The 19,328-nt window shown below is 42.2% G+C and overlaps 1 protein-coding gene across 1 annotated transcript in view; it reads right to left on the reverse strand.

The window, feature by feature from the left end:
• Positions 1 to 5,139: 5,139 nt before the first annotated feature.
• The window catches only part of fam172a (family with sequence similarity 172 member A), a 139,846-nt gene continuing 125,657 nt past the window's right edge, over positions 5,140 to 19,328 (reverse strand). Inside the window, exon 11 of the mRNA XM_034117781.1 lies at positions 5,140 to 7,553. Within this exon, the coding sequence (XP_033973672.1) occupies positions 7,393 to 7,553 (161 nt within the window). The 3' untranslated portion in view covers positions 5,140 to 7,392. The remainder of the gene's footprint in view (positions 7,554 to 19,328) is intronic.

Genomic DNA, 19,328 nt, shown 5'->3' on the forward strand with positions numbered 1-19,328 from the left:
TGGAGGGCTGCGTCCACATGATGAAACTCATCTATAATGTGTGATTTAATATCGCGTTGCACTCTTTTTTTCACAGAGATTTTAAATCCAAAAGAGAGAAGATGGTGGGCTATAGCTCAAGGGGAACACTGCAAAAATAGTTGTTTTAACACACATTTCATTTTATGTTGCACCCAGAGTTGTTTGTCTTATTTTTTACACGATATCCAAATATTTAAACAAGCAATTTACTGAAAAAGGTAAACATTTAAACTGCAAACAATGAGTGGTTTGACTTTAAACTTAAAAACCCCCCGTAAAATATGAGGCTGATGAACCTTTTTTGCGGTGTAAGTCCAGGCCTTTTCTCTAACCACCAACTAATCGATATCTCACCAACTCCAATGCAATATTGATCTAGGGAGGATTGTTCTTTAAGGATTTCTGGAAATACCTAATTATTTCGTTGCTTTAAGTGCAAGAAAATATTGTTTCATTTACAGTCGACCTTCTTCGATTTATTACGGTTGCTTAAAATAAGTCTGTGCCCTTAATTTTATTCCCATGGACTTATCGAGTTATTGTTCGTACTAATAAGAGGGTTTATAAGGAGACTGTATCTATTATTTCCTAAAGAAAGAACTAAGAGCCATTTTCCGATGAAAAGTCCACTTTAACTTTATTCAGAAAAACTCTGTAAACTTTGAGAAAAGTAATACAATTACAATAAAAAGTGGTTTTAAATGTATGTTCGTTGAACATTATTTTCTGCATATTCTTAACTAAAGAAACTTACTTTTTATTTTTATATTTTTGGTTGCATTATTGTTGTTTTCTAAATCATTTCCGTTAAGATATTGTCAAAAAGCGTATTTTAGGATAACGGATTATCCAGATGTATTCATTAAATGTATATATATCTTTTTCGTTTTACTAAAAGCAATTTAGTTGTTTACGTTTAAAAATGTTAAATACATAATACTTTTATAAAGTACAGTTGTATTTTAATTTAGGTAATACAATGTCTGATGTAGATTTTTATGACATAAAATATGTGATAATAATTATGTGTAGTGTATTAGGTCGGTATTATTAAGGTTTTCGATTCTCATAAAAAAAGTGAATGTGCATTATTATATTAGGCTATATAATGATTGGTCCTGTGTTTATCAACACTATTTGTGTATTAATCGTTGTATTAAAATGATCAAATGTGTAAACAGCCTGGCATTCAAGTCGTTGTAAAAATAATGTAACAAATACAATTGGGTGTAATTTACAGTTGAGTAATGCTCTCTTTAACTTTGTATGTGTATATTGTGAAAAACTACCGGGGGACATTATGCATCACAATAAAAGTTGTTTTGGTTGGCCAAGTCTCTACAGGAAACACAGAATCCCACATGAAATTAAGGCTGGCGTTTGTCAAAATGTTGCCATGAAATTCGAAAAATTACAGAGTTCACATTATTGTTGTTAAGTTTCCCGATATCAAGTCGTTTTTTAAGCTTTAGAAAGGTCCCGATCACAGGCCTACCTACACCCCATTCATCCGGAATGCCATTCATCAAGACAAAATGACCAATTTTCCACAGTAAGCCGTCGGTGGCCTGTTAAACTAGGCCAATGAGCGGTGGTACACTTCGTTTCCTACCTCCTTCATCACTGCTTGCCTAACACTGCTCCACTTGAATCATCAGAGTATAGCCCCAAATCTTAAAAGTCAGAGCCCATTCTTCAAATGTATTGCATTTCAGAGGGTGTTTCTTTTACTGCGGGAGTCTTTAGGCCAGCAGAGTATCAGAGGAGGTGTAATTGAGGGGGCGGTGAGGGGATAGAGTAGCGGTCCGCCTGAAAGCTGCCATTAAAGCCAAATGGACTGAACACCGTAAAACGGCTCAGCCAACAGCTGTCCCACAATCGGAGTCTTATATGCCAGGATCCTCAAGCACGCACCACACACACATTAGGGCAAAGCTGCTGATGTAGTGGCTGCTTAAAAGTATTAGACAGCAAAGCCGAGAAAAGAAAATACCATAGAGAAACCACACGTAATATTCGTATTATTTTACAAGGACGCAGACTGATTTGGGTCTCTCAAGGCATTTTTCACCTCTCTACAAGTGTTAGTCTTCTTAATAACCTGGGGAATTGCAATTTTGCTGGGGGAGCCGATTTGCTTTACATATTTCCACACATTATGGTCGTCCTTTTTCATAAGAGCCCCAAAACAGGTGAGAGGGAGAGGGATGGCGAGACACACTATGTTTCTGCGTGTGCACGCGAGGAAAGAAAGCTCATATCATTCACAGGTTTACACAAGTTACTTTTTACGCATGGATTTGCCTAAAACGTTTTAATGGCTGATACTTTATTTGTAATGGTGTTTCACCACAATTGTGCATACATGACGGTTGATAGCATATCAAATGATTCCACTCATTAAACAGATAGAAATTAAAGTATATATTTGCATGTTTCTATGGGGACTCTTGCACACCTTAAGAGGCACAACACCCCCCCCCCCCCCCTACCCCCACTTGGTGCAACACCTGTGCCCAGACGCGCATTTTTAAACAAGTGCTGCACCTTCCTCGCCCTGCACAATAAAGCCCAGACACACTCTTTCCTAAATGTGATGTCTGCGGCTCCAATTGTCGTCTCAGTCTGCGAGTCCTTATTAGAATAGAGAAGGAGAGAGGCGATTGAAGAGGAGTTGTTTCCACTGGATTAAATGGTTTCTCTGCAAGTCAATGAATATGTAATGATGTCTAACGAAACCGGCCAGTGAGTTCTGTGCTGTGGTACACAGGCCCTATTAAAGAGCTCTTCTGCTGGGGAAGAACACAGTATAGAGCCAGGACAGAGAAAAGAGGGGCAGAATAGGGGAAGGGAAGAAGGGATACAATCTTGAATGCACCTCCAAGCTTAAGCCAGACATTCTCCCTCAGTCAATAGATGAAAAAGTATTTGCGCACGTACTGAGAGAGAGAGAGAGTCTTTCTTTGAGCAAGGGTGGGGGGTGAATTTACATTTTTTAAACTGCTTTGGAAATATTGTTTCTGATAAGCAGTCATGCCAATAAAGTAATTGAATTGAATTGATAGAGAAGGGGCGAGAGGCAGAGAAAGAGAGTTCCTCCACCATGATTGTTAAAGATATTTCTCCCTTAGTATACCCGATAAAACATTGATTGTTGCAGTTAGTTGACCCGTAACATTTGGGGGTTAGTTTTCTCTTCTGAGCTGAGCATATAATTATGCAAATAGTGATCTGACAGTGATCCGCTGGAGGAGTGCTGAAGAAGAGAGAGTGTGTGTTGTGTGTGTTGGAGGGGGGCTGTCAGAGGGGTGACATTCCAACTTTGCCTAATGCCTGGTTCCTTTGGAAAGAGTTCATCTTCTGCGGGGATGGCGTGCATATCAGAGAGGGCCGGAGCAAGCAAGCGTGACAACAACTCTCTTAAAGTAAAAATTGAAATATCAGGCTGTGTCAGCACAGGGGTTCCCCCAACTTTTTCATGTCAAGGGCTCTACCCCACCCACCCACTCCTCCCCAAAATCTGCCATTACTGCAGAGACCCCCCATTTGGCAGAATTTCATCCTAAAGCTCCGCAGCTGATGCTATTTTATGTTCTAGATATGATTCAGTGTGGAGCTGCCTGTAACTGTCTGCGCCACAATAGCTGGGAGAGTGAGACATATAATCAAATCAGTCATACATATTATACATTCACACGCTGTGCTAACTTCTAGCGAGTAAAAAGACAGACGCACCAGACTGTTTCTCGGTTGGTGAGGGGATCCCTCCTCGGGAGAGTCCCGGGGACTTTTAGGAATCACCGAGAAGAGCTCAGACTAGCACCGCAGACATGAAGAGATCATCGGTGGCTTTGGAAGTGGGGAGACAGCTACATGTGACAACGTGATGCATGAGTGGTCAATCTGAAAGCAGGGATATTTATCACAAGGGATAAAAGGGATATAGTTTATATTAAGTCAAATGCTATGAAGCAGAACTAGACACTCAAAAACTTTTGCCAAACTTCTATCTAACACGTCTTAGGGCATAACATAATTCCTGATCGAATATTTAATTCATTTAGATGTAGTATTAGTCGTGTGCCTTTGATGATCACTGACTGGAGGTCATAATTTAAAGAAGCCCACCACTACATCATTCCTGTGGACAGAAGGCAGGTTATTTAATTACAACTCCGGAAATTCTCACTTAATAGGCTTCAAGATATTCTCTTTCTCTATATCACATAATTTATAAATTAGATCGTCTTCAACCAAAAAGGTTTGAAACACATATTTAAGGCAGAACGTTGAGTATTGTGTGTGTGTGTGTGTGTGTGATTGAATGCCTCTCTTTAATCAGCGGCCTGACACGGTGTGAGGGGGACTCGCCTGGTTCCACTTGTTGTTCAGGGGTTAATGGAAAAGATTTCTAAAGATTTATTGAGGGGGCGTTTAATGACCTGATCGGTTTCACCGTGTGAAAACAAATGATGCTGTAAAACCTCGCTGAGTTGGAGGGGGGCTCACTTTGCCAAAATTAATGACCAAAAAGAGGGGAATTACTGTTTATAGTTTGTTTTCCTTTTGACACACTTGAGTGACTTGTTCAGGCTACACGCTGACGAGAAACGTTTGGAAGATATTGCTTTTTCAGAATAGCCTGACCTATACATGTTTAAAATGTGAAACTATTATCTACTGCTTAACCTAACAGTAAGCGCTATAGTTAACACTGAAATGAAGTGAAATTGGTTATTTGGATTGTTTAGAAACATGACAAAGGATATAGCCTACTAATGGCCGATTATGTGGCAGCAAATGCCTCTTAGTTGTCTTCTCTCTCGGTTAGCTTTCAGAAGTCATTTGAGATGATTTCTCAGGTCATTTTTCACCCGCTGCTCGACTCTCTCGTCCCGCAGCACTGCTTTACACTTTCGGGAGCATCTCTGTCTTTCTTCGATTAAATCGTACCTGACTTTCTAGCACTGCTGATTTATTTTTCAACACATTCCTAACGTGCAGTGTTCTGCAACGGCATCAGTAATCTACTCCTGCAAGAAAAACAAGGGGGAATAAAGAGCAACACGAAATACAAATCAATAATAAAGTAATAAAAAAACGTGTAGACACAATATAAACAGTAGGATGCAAAAGTTAATTTTATTTGCTTTTCAGAGCTTTAATAGCTTAATTAAAAAATGAAATCAACATTAAAATAATGATTAAAGACTTTTAAAACTAAAATAGTTACAAACAGAACGAGACAAAGATCGGGCAGGACACTTGTGGTCAAAATCCAAAGACCTTTGCGATATAAAAAAATATGCATGATTCTTAAACCAACACAACTCCTGCAAAAAAAGTCTTCAAGAGCAATTGTCAAAATTAGTCCCCCTTTATTTGCACACTGTACTTTGGATTTAGGCTGCTCTTACATCTTTAGTTCCATATGGCTTGCTCGATATTATTAAAAACAGTGAACAGAGTCTTGTTTATTCCTAAGGCAACAATATACAAATTATGGAGTGAAAATGAACTGATTGTAGCTGAAAAGCAGAAAAGATGAGCAATGGTATCTTGAAACGAAACTCATCAAATCAAATAATAAACCAACTTCTTTGCTGAAACCTGGAGAGATCTGAATCACATTAAAAGAAAATTAGGCCTGCAACCATCAGCCACAGTTGTCTCATTACAGCAGGAAGATAATCTACAAAAGCCTTAAACCATACACACAGGAGGGGCAGGATTTCAGTGTAAAAGTTAAACAATGGGAACTATTTGAAGTAAAGAATGGAATATATATATATATATATATATGAGAAAGATGTCTAAGGTATCATAAGATTTAGTACCAGTTTGAGTTTTAACTAATGTCATGACACATTATAAATGTATTCCATTAAGCCTTGAGTGGTTTATAAAGCACACCATGCAGCCTTGTGGATTTTTTTTAATTATGTTTGTGTCATTTAGTCAGATTATGCCGCTGAGCAGGGAGCTGACTTTGTCACTTTTAAGTACACAAGAAGAGTACTTTGGTGGGAGGAAAAAGGGGTAAGAAAAAAGATATGTTACATTTCTCCAACATCTAAGGAAATATCATTCAGGCTTAGAATAATATTGAAATCTTGGATTCCCTGACACATGTAAGGTGATATATTGAGGCTTTATGAGAGTTTTGAGCTGACTTCTGGCTCCTGTTAAAATGAGATATCCCGCAAACCCATTTTGATGCTTGACTTTAAGTAATTTTAAATATGCTCAGTGTCCTGAATTTTTCATATTCAGCACAGATGTGTTTGTTTTATTTGTTTCATCACATCCAATCATCCGGAGACATCAATTTCAAGGATATCAAATTGAAAAAAAAGGACATATTTATAATAAACACATAGAAACGCACTCTCCACAGCTTCGCAAATCAATCCTAGAGAAATTCTAAAGTAAAAACTCACAGCTGAAGTATTGGCTCAATATAAAAACATGGAATAGTGGGAATGTGTGTATGAGACATTGCATTTAAATTTAGCTCAAAGTTGAAACATTTAAAAAAGATCTCTTATTATAGCGGTGCAATCCCCAACATATATGGCACAGGCTTTAACTAAATTGACACTAAGCTAAAAGAAAAAAGAATTGTTTTAAAATCTGACTGCATGTGCAGAGGAGTTGGAGGATAAAAAAAGTAAAAACACAAAAACCCTTTGTTAAAACAAAATAAATGGTCCCCAGTAAAGAGTATGCGTTCACTCTTTGAAAAAAACTCATTTGTGGCGGGCAAGGGATTTCAAAAAAGAAGATGTCCACTGATCAGCTTGATAATATACCTTACAGCATGAGCTGATGTCAGGGTAAGTGGCCCAGGCTTTAGGACCAGGGGGGGGGAGGAGGGAGAGACTGAGCAGTGCAGACTGGAGGGCAGGCGGGGCATTAGCTCAGTTCAGGCTGATGTCAGGACAATTAGAGGTGCACCACAGTGCATTGTGCACAGCGCCTGTCAGCCTTAATCTCTGCTGCCATGGCCCGTACCCGCAGCCAGGCCACAGCCCACGGGAAGCGCTAACACTCAGGCCCATATTGCTTTGACAGTTGCGCTCATCTAGAAGTAATGCAAAACGTTATTGTGATGTATACATGGTGACCCTGTACTCTTGTCTCCTACAACAACAAGGCTATGTGTTTGCACAGCCAGGGAGGGCTGAAAGGGAGGAATGACACTCAGGGAGAAGGGTGAGGAGAAAAAGATTGGAGGTTACAGACGGAGAGGGGAAGGAAGGAATATCAGAGAGGATCTGGAACCTTAGCCTCCCTTTCTGCATTGCCCCTCTCTGATCCATTGCCACACAACTCCATCTCCTCTCGTTCCAAGTCATTTTGGTCTATCCTCTACAAATCTTGGTGTTTGTATTTAAGGGAGCTGCTACGTGTGGTAACAGTGTTGGAGGTCTCCTCTGCCTCCTCATCCTCTTTCGTCTCCAGGCTTTTATTGAAGAACCTGAAGATGGAGTCGAAACTCATCCAGGAGGTCAGCTCATGCCGCTCTGTGCCTACAAGTAAAAGACACACATAAAGACATACATTAGCATGGTTCACAACATATTTGCTTACTGTGAAGCTGGGAGAAAGTGTATGGTAACTATTCTGACATTAATCAATCAATTTAGCTTACACCTACTGTGGAAACACAACAAGTGAAATTAAGCAATTACAGATGATATTTCTTAGTCTTGTAAGGCCACCAATCCCACAATGTACTGCATCAAGGCCCAATGCATGAGAGCCTTGACAGCCTATGACCTATTAGTCCAATGGGACAGCCTTTGTATGTTATCCAAGTGGATACCTGATAATCAACGCCACTGCACCTCCCTCTTTCCATCTCAGACCTTCCAACAAAACAAGAGTTATGCACAATAGGGGCACTAAGCGAAACCAGTGAAGCGGTAGTCATTCATTCTTAGGGCTGATTGAGGATAGGCAAGACAGAAGTTGGAGAAGGTAACAAGCAAGCATATCAAGTGCTCTGGCAGTGGTGGGTGGGTGGGTGGGGGGGGGTTGGGGCAGCAGTGCTGGGTTTCCCTCTGACCTCCTCCAGGTTAGCCAGTTCCCAAGTTGGGGTCACTGGAGCCTGAAATCTGGTCCAAGCGCCTCCGGTTGCTGCCCGCCTCGGGGGTTAGGTTATCGCTTGCCAGCATTTGAGTTGGTTAGCTTGCAAACTAAATGGCAGTTTCTGTGTTTCTTCTATGCCAGCTAGTCCTGCTACATAAACACCTCGGCTCTGCATCGGAGCGTCCATGATGAGGACAGATCGTGGCTGCAGCTGTTGCACGCCTCGTCTCCTACTCCTGCTCGCTAACCATTCAGCATGAGCGCTAAGAGATAATGGCCTGTTTCTGCCGCCGCTGGCTAGCAGCTCAGCTGCTTAGCAACTTAACTGTAACTGGACTGGAGAAGCCATATTAAGGTGCCCTCTTGTTTCCCAGAGGGAGAATAGGGTTGCCGCATGATGATATTAAGAGTTTCATCCCTTGATAGATGGATCTAACAAAAATGTACATGTGTTTACAGAGAAAGGATGAGTGAATACAAGCCCTGAAGTAATGAGTTTTGAATCCTTATTTGCACACTTAACTATTTTTGTCGCAGGGACTTGCATTTGTTTGTAAGATAAGAACATTAAAATGTGTCCCTACAATTTTCTCGGGAGGATTAAAAACCAGGATAAGCTTAGTATCTGAAATCAGTTAGGGTTGCAGGAAAACAACTGGTCCCAGCAGAAAAGGGTTGAAAACCACAACCCTTGTGGAAGAGTCAAATCAGTAGTACATTAAAAATACCACTTTACTTCAGCTCCTCTCTTCAGTGCCTTTCTCCTCCATACTCCTGTGTACATGCGATCGGCTATAAAAAGCTAGACTAGAAGGCCGCAGGGATACAATTAGGAAGCACCTTAAAGGCTCTCTCACTATAGACAGGCCTCTGATGACCACTGCACTGACCCCATGTTTATTAGATTGACCCCTGCCTGGGCGCATTAATGGAGATGGCGTGCGTGCGTGTGCACATGTGTGTGTGTGTGTACGGTTGTTAGACTGGGGGTAAGTGTTGGGTCTTAGTGTGTACCTGGGTTTAGTTGGTGTGTTCTGTTTGTGTGAGTGTGTAATTTGTGTGTACTAGTATGTAAGGGGGTTCTCGATCACTCTGAGATAAGGGACTGTGCCGCACGCTATATAGCAAGCAGGCTGCAGTCAGTGCCTTGGGTCAAATTTACTGGCCTGGCAATCATGGAAGTCAATAACCCCGCACTCTCAGTGACTCTGCTACCTGTGTAGGGCTCAACATAACACCCATCCCTGGAAAACAAAGACACAGCCCTCTCACACCTCTAATCTATCATTTATATCCAATTTGAGGCACTGTGATCTTTTTCCGCCTCCTCCTCCTCCATTTCCCCGGTCTCATCGGTCTTTCCCTCACTAGTGTTTTAACTTCTGTTTTGTCCTTTTTTTTTTCTCCCGCAGAAACGATCAATGCCGCAGCGCTCTCTCATTCACCCTGAACTGGTGGTGAACTCCCCCGGAACGCCGCCAGCCTCTCCATCCTATCCCATCGCAGTCCGGGGTCACCAGGGGGGCGTCTCTGTGCCAATATGCAGATGAGCCTGTGCCCCTCCAATGACTCTGGAGTTAAGCTCCACCCCTCTATATGATGGAGCCCCCACCCAACAACACTCACACACATTGAGGCATAAACCCACTCTCACACTGGCTTAAATAGGCCTTTAACAGCTTATGTCCGCTCTTCCTTTAATAGCCAAAGTGTGTCGAACCTAATGGATGTTGTCAAAGCTGAGATGTGACGGCTGATTTAGAGGAGGAACCCCAATGACCAGGCTTCACTAGCCACTAAAGACACAGAGGGAGAGAAAGAGAGGGTGGGGAAAGGGAGAGAGAATTACCTCAGCTATGCCACAAATCATAGTAATATCTTTAAAAGATGTGGGGATCGATGAGGTGTCATCTGGCTGTATCTTGTGTGTGAGTGAACCCATAAACAGCCAATGAGTGCTACAGACCTTTGTCCTCCATTTTAGACGCTTACGGAAAAAGTTTTCCAACCCATCAGCAGTTTTTACTTCTTTCTTTTTTTTTATTAAAGGAATTGATGTAATGTATTGTCAAACCAAGTTCGTACGGAAAAAAGAGCAGGTTCCATTTTAATTAGTTTAATTACAATGTTTATCTTGTATTAAACGGATCAAACTCTGAAAATAAGAAATACTGTTTATTGATGTGTGCTTTCTTGCATTAACTGTAAATCAATTAAGTTCCATGTGTTCATTTTTTACAAGATCATTGTAATTGCATTAATTTAATAAAGTTTATTGAAAATGCAATTATGCCCTCATTTATTGTAAATGCAATAATGATGTTACTGTGCACTGCATAACATCGGCTATTGTCATGGGAAGCACACAAAATAATTCTCTTTACTTTCACAATGTGTTTGTAATTAGCATTAGGCATTGGCAAGCTTAACAGAGATTATTTCCGCAAGTGGAATGATGACGGCTGAAACCTTGAGGTGAAGCAACACACACACACACACACACACACACACACACACACACACACACACACACACACACACACACACACACACACACACACACACACACACACACACACACACACACACACACACACACACACACACACACACACACACACACACACACACACACACACACCTCGGGGGGGGGGGATGTTTTTACTGTAATGCAGGGAAAAGCAGGTATGTGGTCTGTGATGTAAGCTACCCTTCGTGCTCTCTGCTCAGGTCATGGCAGAGTTTCAGTCCGCTGCTAACCCGTGCCCTGTGTTTGAACATTCTGAGTGTGTTGTCTGAGCCTGGCGAGGCAGCCTCATTATGTGACAGGCAGAGGAGAGTATTTGATCCTGGATATTTAGCCTCCTCCGCTCTGTCACAGCCACTGGAGCCCTCTCAAGGTAATTGACTGACTGTTTGATCTCCCTGTGACTCTACACTGGTACAAGACACACAGACACACAGACACACAGACACACACACACACACACACACACACACACACACACACACACACACACACACACACACACACACACACACACACAAGTGTGTATACTAATGGGTGGCACACACTCACACATAAGTTCACTCACACATGTATGCACTGTATCATCCCTCAAAACACCAAACAATTCAACACGCTCCCCCCAACACACACACAGTTGTTATCATTTGTGTGCAGTGAGGTAAGGGAACAGAGGAGGAGAGTTTTGAGCTGTAATAAGGGAAACAAGGAAACTCCTCCATAGCTATGGGCCATGCTTTCTTCCCTCCGCACCAAACGCTGCATGCTGTTACAAATGGTAATCGGCTCTGATTGTCACAAATTTCAAAACAAACGCTAGGTGACTGAAAAGCCAAAGTGACGCCCCGAGTGATACTGCGACAGAAAGCCAGAATCAAAGCATGCAGACTATAATTAGGTTCCATCTGGGCTACATTATTTAAAGCCGCACCAGTTAATTGCTTGTGTACAAATGGCCTATTTTATTTGAATCAAACTTTTTTTGTGATTCATAATTACATTGATGTGAAGGGGGCCATATCTCTTTACTTCATTTATAACATAAATACACATTCAAATTATTAAGAGGACTTTGAAGCAAGGGAAATGTAAAGTGATGATACTTTTCTTTGTGTGAATTGAATTTCCTTAAACAATTAGGAGTGCTTAATCAAATATACTGACATTTGGGTTAAACATTTAATAAGCTTCAATTAAAAAAAGGAGATGAACAATGATATCATCAGGAAGCGAAATAAACACAAACAGAATAACTAACAGGACTGATGCACATGGTATTATTGCATGCAGAAGCAAACATTTTCTCATTTCCTCTTGTCAAAGTTTTCATCAAAAATCAAACACTAACAGTGCATTTTCTTATCGATTTCCTATCAGCGGTAACCTAAGCTTTTGTCTCGATGCGAGGCAGAGCAATGCGTGGGGTGTGGGCCTCGTCTGGCTGTAACCTTAGCCGGGTGCTGTTTGTGGAAACTATCTGTTGCATGGATCAGCGGTGGAGAATCGCTATCTGTATCCTGGTTGTCAGACGATCGGATTTCCGCCCCTGACGCTCTCTGATATTAGATGATCTTCTATGGTATGTGCGAGCACAGTTGTGTGCAGATACTGTGTGCATACAGCCAGTTATGCATGTTGTGATGTTGCTTCAAGACATGCGTAAAGGTCAAGAATGTCATATTGTCCCACGTGGCTGTCTGTCGAATGTTGCCACTGGAGACGAGGTCAAAGAGTGCCCAGGCAGGTGACAGCCGAGCAGTCACACTGCCAGAGTAACACCGTCCTCTCTAACGAAACATGGAGATGTTTTCCTCACTCAAAAAGCTAATTAAATCTAACCCCCCCCCCCCTCCAGCACAACCCCTTAATATCCACTCAAGGCGAAGGCATCTACGTCAAACCAACAGACAGTGTAATGTAGGATTTGTTTCTGCTACGCTACTCCATGTGTCTTCATTTTTAATAAAATTAACATGGTACTAAGCCTGCACACGTCTACAGGGGCATCACAAAAGAACACAATTAAACAGAAAAAACACTAAAACAGAGCTTGTTTCATCCAACCAGTAATACCACTCCTGCTTGAACGCAATTCATTTTTAATGCTCATCGGTAAGCGGGGTCTGCTTCCTCCCCCCATCTCACTCGTACTGCTTTTAATTACTTTGGTTATTATTGTGTGTTGTTGTTAGACAAAAACAAGGCAGAACTCATTACACATCCAGAGATGAGGAACCTGAATCACTAGCTACAGGGGCCGCTGAGGGGACTCTATTTACTTCGAATACAATACAAACAGAGGAGAGATATGGAGAAACAAAATTGAGTGAAAGCCCAGAGAGAGGAGAACATCACATTCACTTGTTGAAATCATCATCCAACGTTAGCTATTTTATATTCCATATAATAATTCCAGGAAGAGTAAAACTTTGACAACAAGGACTCAGTGTGGCAATGTACTTTCTACTTCTTTCTCCTTCAGTTCCCTTCCTTCATCTATCCCTCCCCTCTCGCCGCCTCCATACCCAGACTGCACTGAGTGCTTTTTTATTTTAACATGAATGAGTGGCCTTGGCCGTCATAAAGAACCCTCGCTTTTATAGACTTGGAGCGCGGTATTTACAAGATAACCCTGGTCCAAGGACAGCGCAAGCTATTTGATACCAGTGTCATACTCTCCCCACTCCTCCTCAGTAAAAATCGAAAGCCCAAACATGCCCTCCCCTCTGACAGCACCTTTCAATGTCAGTTATTTTACTTGCCTCAACTAAAACAGGAGGACACACTTTGAAACAGGATAAAGACCTATTTACTTCTGATATTGAAATAAATGAAATAAAATTATGATTTATTTACAATCGCATATAAATATCAAAATGTAATATTCAAGTGAGCATGTATGTATAGCATACAACATGTGAAAACAAGTTGCTAACAATTGGTCTACTTAATTAGTTTAAAAAAAACAACATTAAAAAACAATGAAACAAAAATCTTCACATTTTTTAAAACAATGCAATGTATACAAAGCAACAATTCTGCTATTACTTTCCTTAGAAACAATTCACATATCTATGTTCTCTTTCTCAAGTTCTGCACATGTACCTGTTGATTCAGTGGAAGTATGTGGAAGAGAGGCACATTGAACGAGAGAGATTGAGTGACTGAGTGTGCGTACACATGTATGTGTGTGGAGGGGCCTTGTTGGGAGTGCCACCCAGACATTAGCACTGTAAACAGTGTAGGCCTCCTTGCCTGTCCAGGCCCTTTGTTCCATCTGCACCACCATTGGTCAGGACTTAAATGGCAAACACTCAGGGGCTGCTAGCTCGCCTGACATGGTTTTGTTTTTGGCCTATTGAGGGGCAATGGAGAGCTTCTGTTTCTATGCCCGGGCACAATGTGTCTCAAAAGCAGCATGGCTGAAAAGAGAGGCCCCCACAAAGACTGTCCATTAGTGAAGGCACTGCATGCATGCGTATACATGCACTCACATAAGCACAAGGGCACACAGACACACCGACACACACACATCATGACGCCTGGGCAAGGGTCAGGACAGACAACCTTACCAAAGACAGAGCATGCACAAATGTTAATGTACACACACACACACACACACACACACACACACACACACACACACACACACACACACACACACACACACACACACACACACACACACACACACACACACACACACACACACACACACACACACACACACACACACACACACACACACACACACACACACACACACACACACACACACACACACACACACACACACCTCGCTCACATAAACACACAACCTCTGCTCCACTTCAACACAATGAGGTCTCGCACACACACACTCGCACGCATTCACACTCCTGCACCTTCAGGACAATACTTGGCATAGAAAAAAAGCAAAAACACACACAGAAACACACACTTCCACCACAAAGAGGTGGAAGAGGAGGCGAGGTGTGAGAGAGGCCCCAATGCACCTGTAAGAAACACAGTCCACATTCAGAATCAATGGTCACAGAATAGATAGCTTTGAGTGTGAGAACCCGTATCCACACAAGGCCATAGTGATCACACACACCTTACATACAGCGCTCCTTTACTAACCAGGTTGTATGAGCTCTATAGAAGAATAAAGCACAGCCACTAACACCATTGGCCCATGCTTTGTGCAAAACAAGGTATAACTGCAAAGTATCTAAAGGCATTAAAAACTAGCAGCATGGTGAGGGCATGTTTAATGAATTGAAATCTTCCTTAAATGTCACCCCTGTTCATACATAACTACACTTGGTGCTATCATGCTTACAATGAGAACTAATGTTGCATGGTCTTCACAATGCCAGGGCTTATTGCCACTTCTAAAAAGCATGAAGCAGATTTTATAACCTTAAAGCAACATAGTCATAGATAGATAGATCAATAGTATTGTCCCCAAGGTAAAAATGTGTCTTAGGAAGGAGCTACATTATATTGCTTTAAACAAAGAACATAACAAAAAACACAATCCATAAAAAGAAATAAAAAAGTTGGACATTCGGTAATGACAACATAGCAGCTTTAAAAAACAGAAACTGTAAGTGTAAATGTGTTTGATCCAAAGTTTGTTTTTCGCACAACATGCTAGCTGAGAGCCACGCATTGGATGCAAATGATTGCCATTTTTTACAATGATCATAGTAGACAAAAACATACAAACAAGCTATACTGTCTTGTTGAACATGGTGTGAAATAGACTGCAGGGTTTCCACACAGTTTTGGATTCTGCTGCAATGACATCTAAATCTAGGCGCTCTGTAAGAGGCTCAAATTAACTTTTTGGCACACATACATAGATCTGCATAGCATGTGTGGAGCTACTTCTCACATGATTATCCCATGCATTGTAACACACACATAGAGGAGGAGAAAGTGTGTGCGTGTTGGAGGGATGAAAGGAGGAAGAGAGGAGAGGAGTGGAGGAGAGGAGGTCAGGTGGGGGAGGAACAGGCCAGGGGTGGAGATAGCAGAGAGTGGGTGTTGAGGGCGGGGCAGGTCTGAAATAGATCACTTAAGGGAACAAAGTGTAATTAATGGGTCGCCTCAGATAAGAGGGCTCTGGTCCTATCTGAGAATGTGCTAATGGAGTTGACACACACTCAACAAGATCAGTGGACAACCCCTCTTTTGCTGTGCGTGTGTGTGCGTGTCTGTGAGTGTGTGCACAAACGTGCATGGGCGTGCACATGTGTGTTTTAAGGACACACAATGGATAAATAGTGGGAGGAGAAGACTGCTAAGGTGACAGGTTAACATAGTTTCCTCCATGACGAAGGTCTGCCATCCCGCAATCAGAGAAAACCCAGAAGGAAACACACACACAAGGTTCTTTCTGCTACACGACCATAACACACAAACATATCTACGTGAGGAAGCTTCCCTTACTCACGTAGATGTCCTGTCTCACATGAAAACATGAGTGATGTTATTACACTTGGCGAGCCGGCACGCCTTCAGTCGTTGGGATGTGGTTGTTTACGGAGCATGGAGGAGGAGGAAGCTGCCCGGTCAAGAGAGGGTCAGACCTGAAGTGTTCTAAGAGAAGCAAATTGACACAAACCTCTCCTCAAACTTCCTGCTTGCGTGTGTCCCTGCGTCAGGGGAACCTTGCTGGAGCCAAGGGGCCTGTGTATGTGGATATGTGTGTATACATGTGTGTTGGTTACATCTCTTGGGTTTGAGACTGGCTGGGGTAGGGTTAGAAGGAGCCCACGTGCGCTGGGACAGCGAGATGGCCTGTGATGGACAAGGCAAGACAAGGAGGATTTCCCCTGTTTGTCTGAGAGAGCGCAGCAGGCGCGTCACACACACACATACAGCGAGAAGTCTGTCTCCGGGATGGATTTCATGTGTGCGTGTGGCATGAGGTAGGTCAGGCATCTGGTTGGTTTTGTGTGTGTGAGTTCTTGTGTGTGTATGTGTTTGTGTGTGCGCTTCATACAGGGTCACAGATCCTGGGGCCATCTTCTTCAGTCTAGTTAAGTCAGACAAGCCAAGGCCACATTGATACACTACATGACTTAATAATATAGAGACCGCTGTAAACACAAGACTTACACTTGTTAATAATAATTTATAAAACAGCACATATATTGTACTTCTTTATGGAAATGAACCATTTAATATCGTTACCATCACCTTGAAAAGTCAATAAATATCAAATGAAGTGGTGAGACCTCAGCATTGGAAAGCTGTGCATTATGATGTTATGTGTGTCCTCAGCAGCCGGGAAGTGTGTTTTATATGTGTACGAGTGTGTGATTTAGCATCAGGGGGTTAAACGGAGAGGGACGAGACTCCGATCTGTCTGGACAAGGGGAGAACAGCTTCAAAGACTTAACATCAACCCCTCTCTCTTTCACACACACTCACACACACACACAAACACTGACGGACAGTCCATTGCTCCCAGCATATCTCTACTTTGTCCTTGGACTGTCTGAATACCACTGGAGGCGAGCATGATTTGAGAGAGCAAGTGGGAACAAGAGAGAGGGAGACAGAGAGAGTGGAAGAAAGAGGAAAATGATAGAGGGAAGGAGAGGGAGAGAAAAGAGGCGCCCCTCAATGACATCTAAAGAGATAACTCACTCTCCAGAGCTTCTTTTCTCTTGCTATCACTTTCCCAGGCAGAGCTCCTTCCACATAAGGCCTCAAGTGTGAGTGTGTGTTAACTCTCTGTGTGTGCATGCGTGTGCATAAATGAGTGACAGTAGTGTATGTGGGAATACAGTGTACGTGAAGGTGAAATGGGCATAAGATTTTTGAATCTCAATGAGATGATCTAAAGAGCTATCAAGCCCAATGACGTGCATACTGAGTACAGCACATGGTAGGTTGGCCAGAAAAAAAGAAGGTATTCAACGATTTAGTGATTGTTAACAGAGATGACTAATAAACTAGTTTGCATGTAACGTTGTGTAAGTGTTTAATTATAAGCAGAAAGATGATTATACAAAATATATATATACAATGTATGTTTATAAATATATTCACGTTAGAATCATGTGGCTGTGAATCTGCTCTGACGGCTGCTTAAGAAATGATGCACAGAGCACAACACAAACAACAGCTGGCTTGTCTCTTGATTGAAAGTTAACTTCAGGAAAACAAAGCTTCGGGCCAGCGGTGGGTCACGACAATGTTGAAAACACCCAAACAAAACAGCAGGAAAACACAAAGTGGCCCCGACGCTGCCACTGTTGTTGGAAATGCTCCCCTTTGTAGGCACAGTAAACTGTGGGGAAGAGTTAACCTTTTGATAAGCTGCTTCCAATCCCAGCTGTGTGCATTTTTCATTGAAATGTGAGAGTCAGAAAGAGAATAATTATCTCCTCTCGCACCATGGAGAAACAAAAGGGTTGAAACCCCCAGTCTGGTCTCCATAAATGAACTAAGGCCTTAAAATGAAGCAGCGCTGATGAGCAGAGACAGAAACTGAGTTATGCTCATTTATAACCCAAAATAAAAGGACATTTACAACTTTCCCGGTTAAGCACGATTGTAAAGGCATTGAGACTTGCGCATATATGCACTAGAACTGCAAGATGCATTAAGACTAAGACTGATAATAGCACTGCTTTAAATATTGAAGCTTTTGTATTTAACTCCAGCAGGATCATCTGACAAAAACATCTGGCAATGTTGCCCATCCAAATATCTGCAAACGCATATTCCAGGTATCTTCTTCTGTAAACACTTATTCTACTATATGACACCCGATCCCATTGTTTCAATTTTGATATCCTTACGTTGAAAAGCCTCAAAGGACCACAAAATAGATTTGCATTGTGTTTGTATCCAATACATTTTATTTTGGCCTTCCTGGATACATTTTAAACAAAATATGCATTTGTACCTGTAGTAATCACGTTAACCAATTATTATTGTGGGCTGAACACGGCCCAAATGTCCTTGCTCTGGATGACTTTCCAAGTCTTTACAAGAACAAACCCGTGCAAAAACGCACACAAAAGGTAGTGATCCCTGTTTTAGGAGAAGCCACGATCACCTCTGGAGTAGTCACAATTTACAGCCTCTGTGTCACGGACACACGTGTACACACAGACAAACAGAAAAAAACAGAGCACCCCAACCGAGCTTAAGACCTTTATCTGACAGCATCAGCTAACACCAGATACACACACAGTGCTGCCCTGACCTTGCAGCCCTTCAAGACTAATCAAAATTGTAGCTGGGATCAGAGGTGTGGGTACAACGGGCAGAGAGTCATTCATTGTGTGCATTATGTGTGCGCTTTTTATGTTTGTGTGTGTATGTGTGTAGTTGGGTGGACGAGACGAGTCAGAGATTGAGGGAGGGGAGGTCATGGGAGGCACTCACCCACTCAATCCTCCACTATTGACTTGTGAGCACAGAGACGATGCCGAGCGGTCAACGGCAAATAGAATAAACTGATCAATAACCTCGCACTTGTCAGGAGGGACGGAGGCACCTTTAAAAAAACAACACAGCAACCCAACTTGAACTATGCAGGAGGGGGACATTGATCAAATCATGTACCCTGCCAGCCCTCTCATCCAGTTTTGTCCTCCATCCATGGCGTGTGTGGAACGCTAGTTCTCAATAACACTGTGGATAAGACAGAGGGCGGCGAGAGGAGGTGTCATTC

This window comes from Trematomus bernacchii, unplaced genomic scaffold, assembly GCF_902827165.1.
Source record: "Trematomus bernacchii unplaced genomic scaffold, fTreBer1.1, whole genome shotgun sequence".
NCBI classification, from domain to species: domain Eukaryota; kingdom Metazoa; phylum Chordata; class Actinopteri; order Perciformes; family Nototheniidae; genus Trematomus; species Trematomus bernacchii.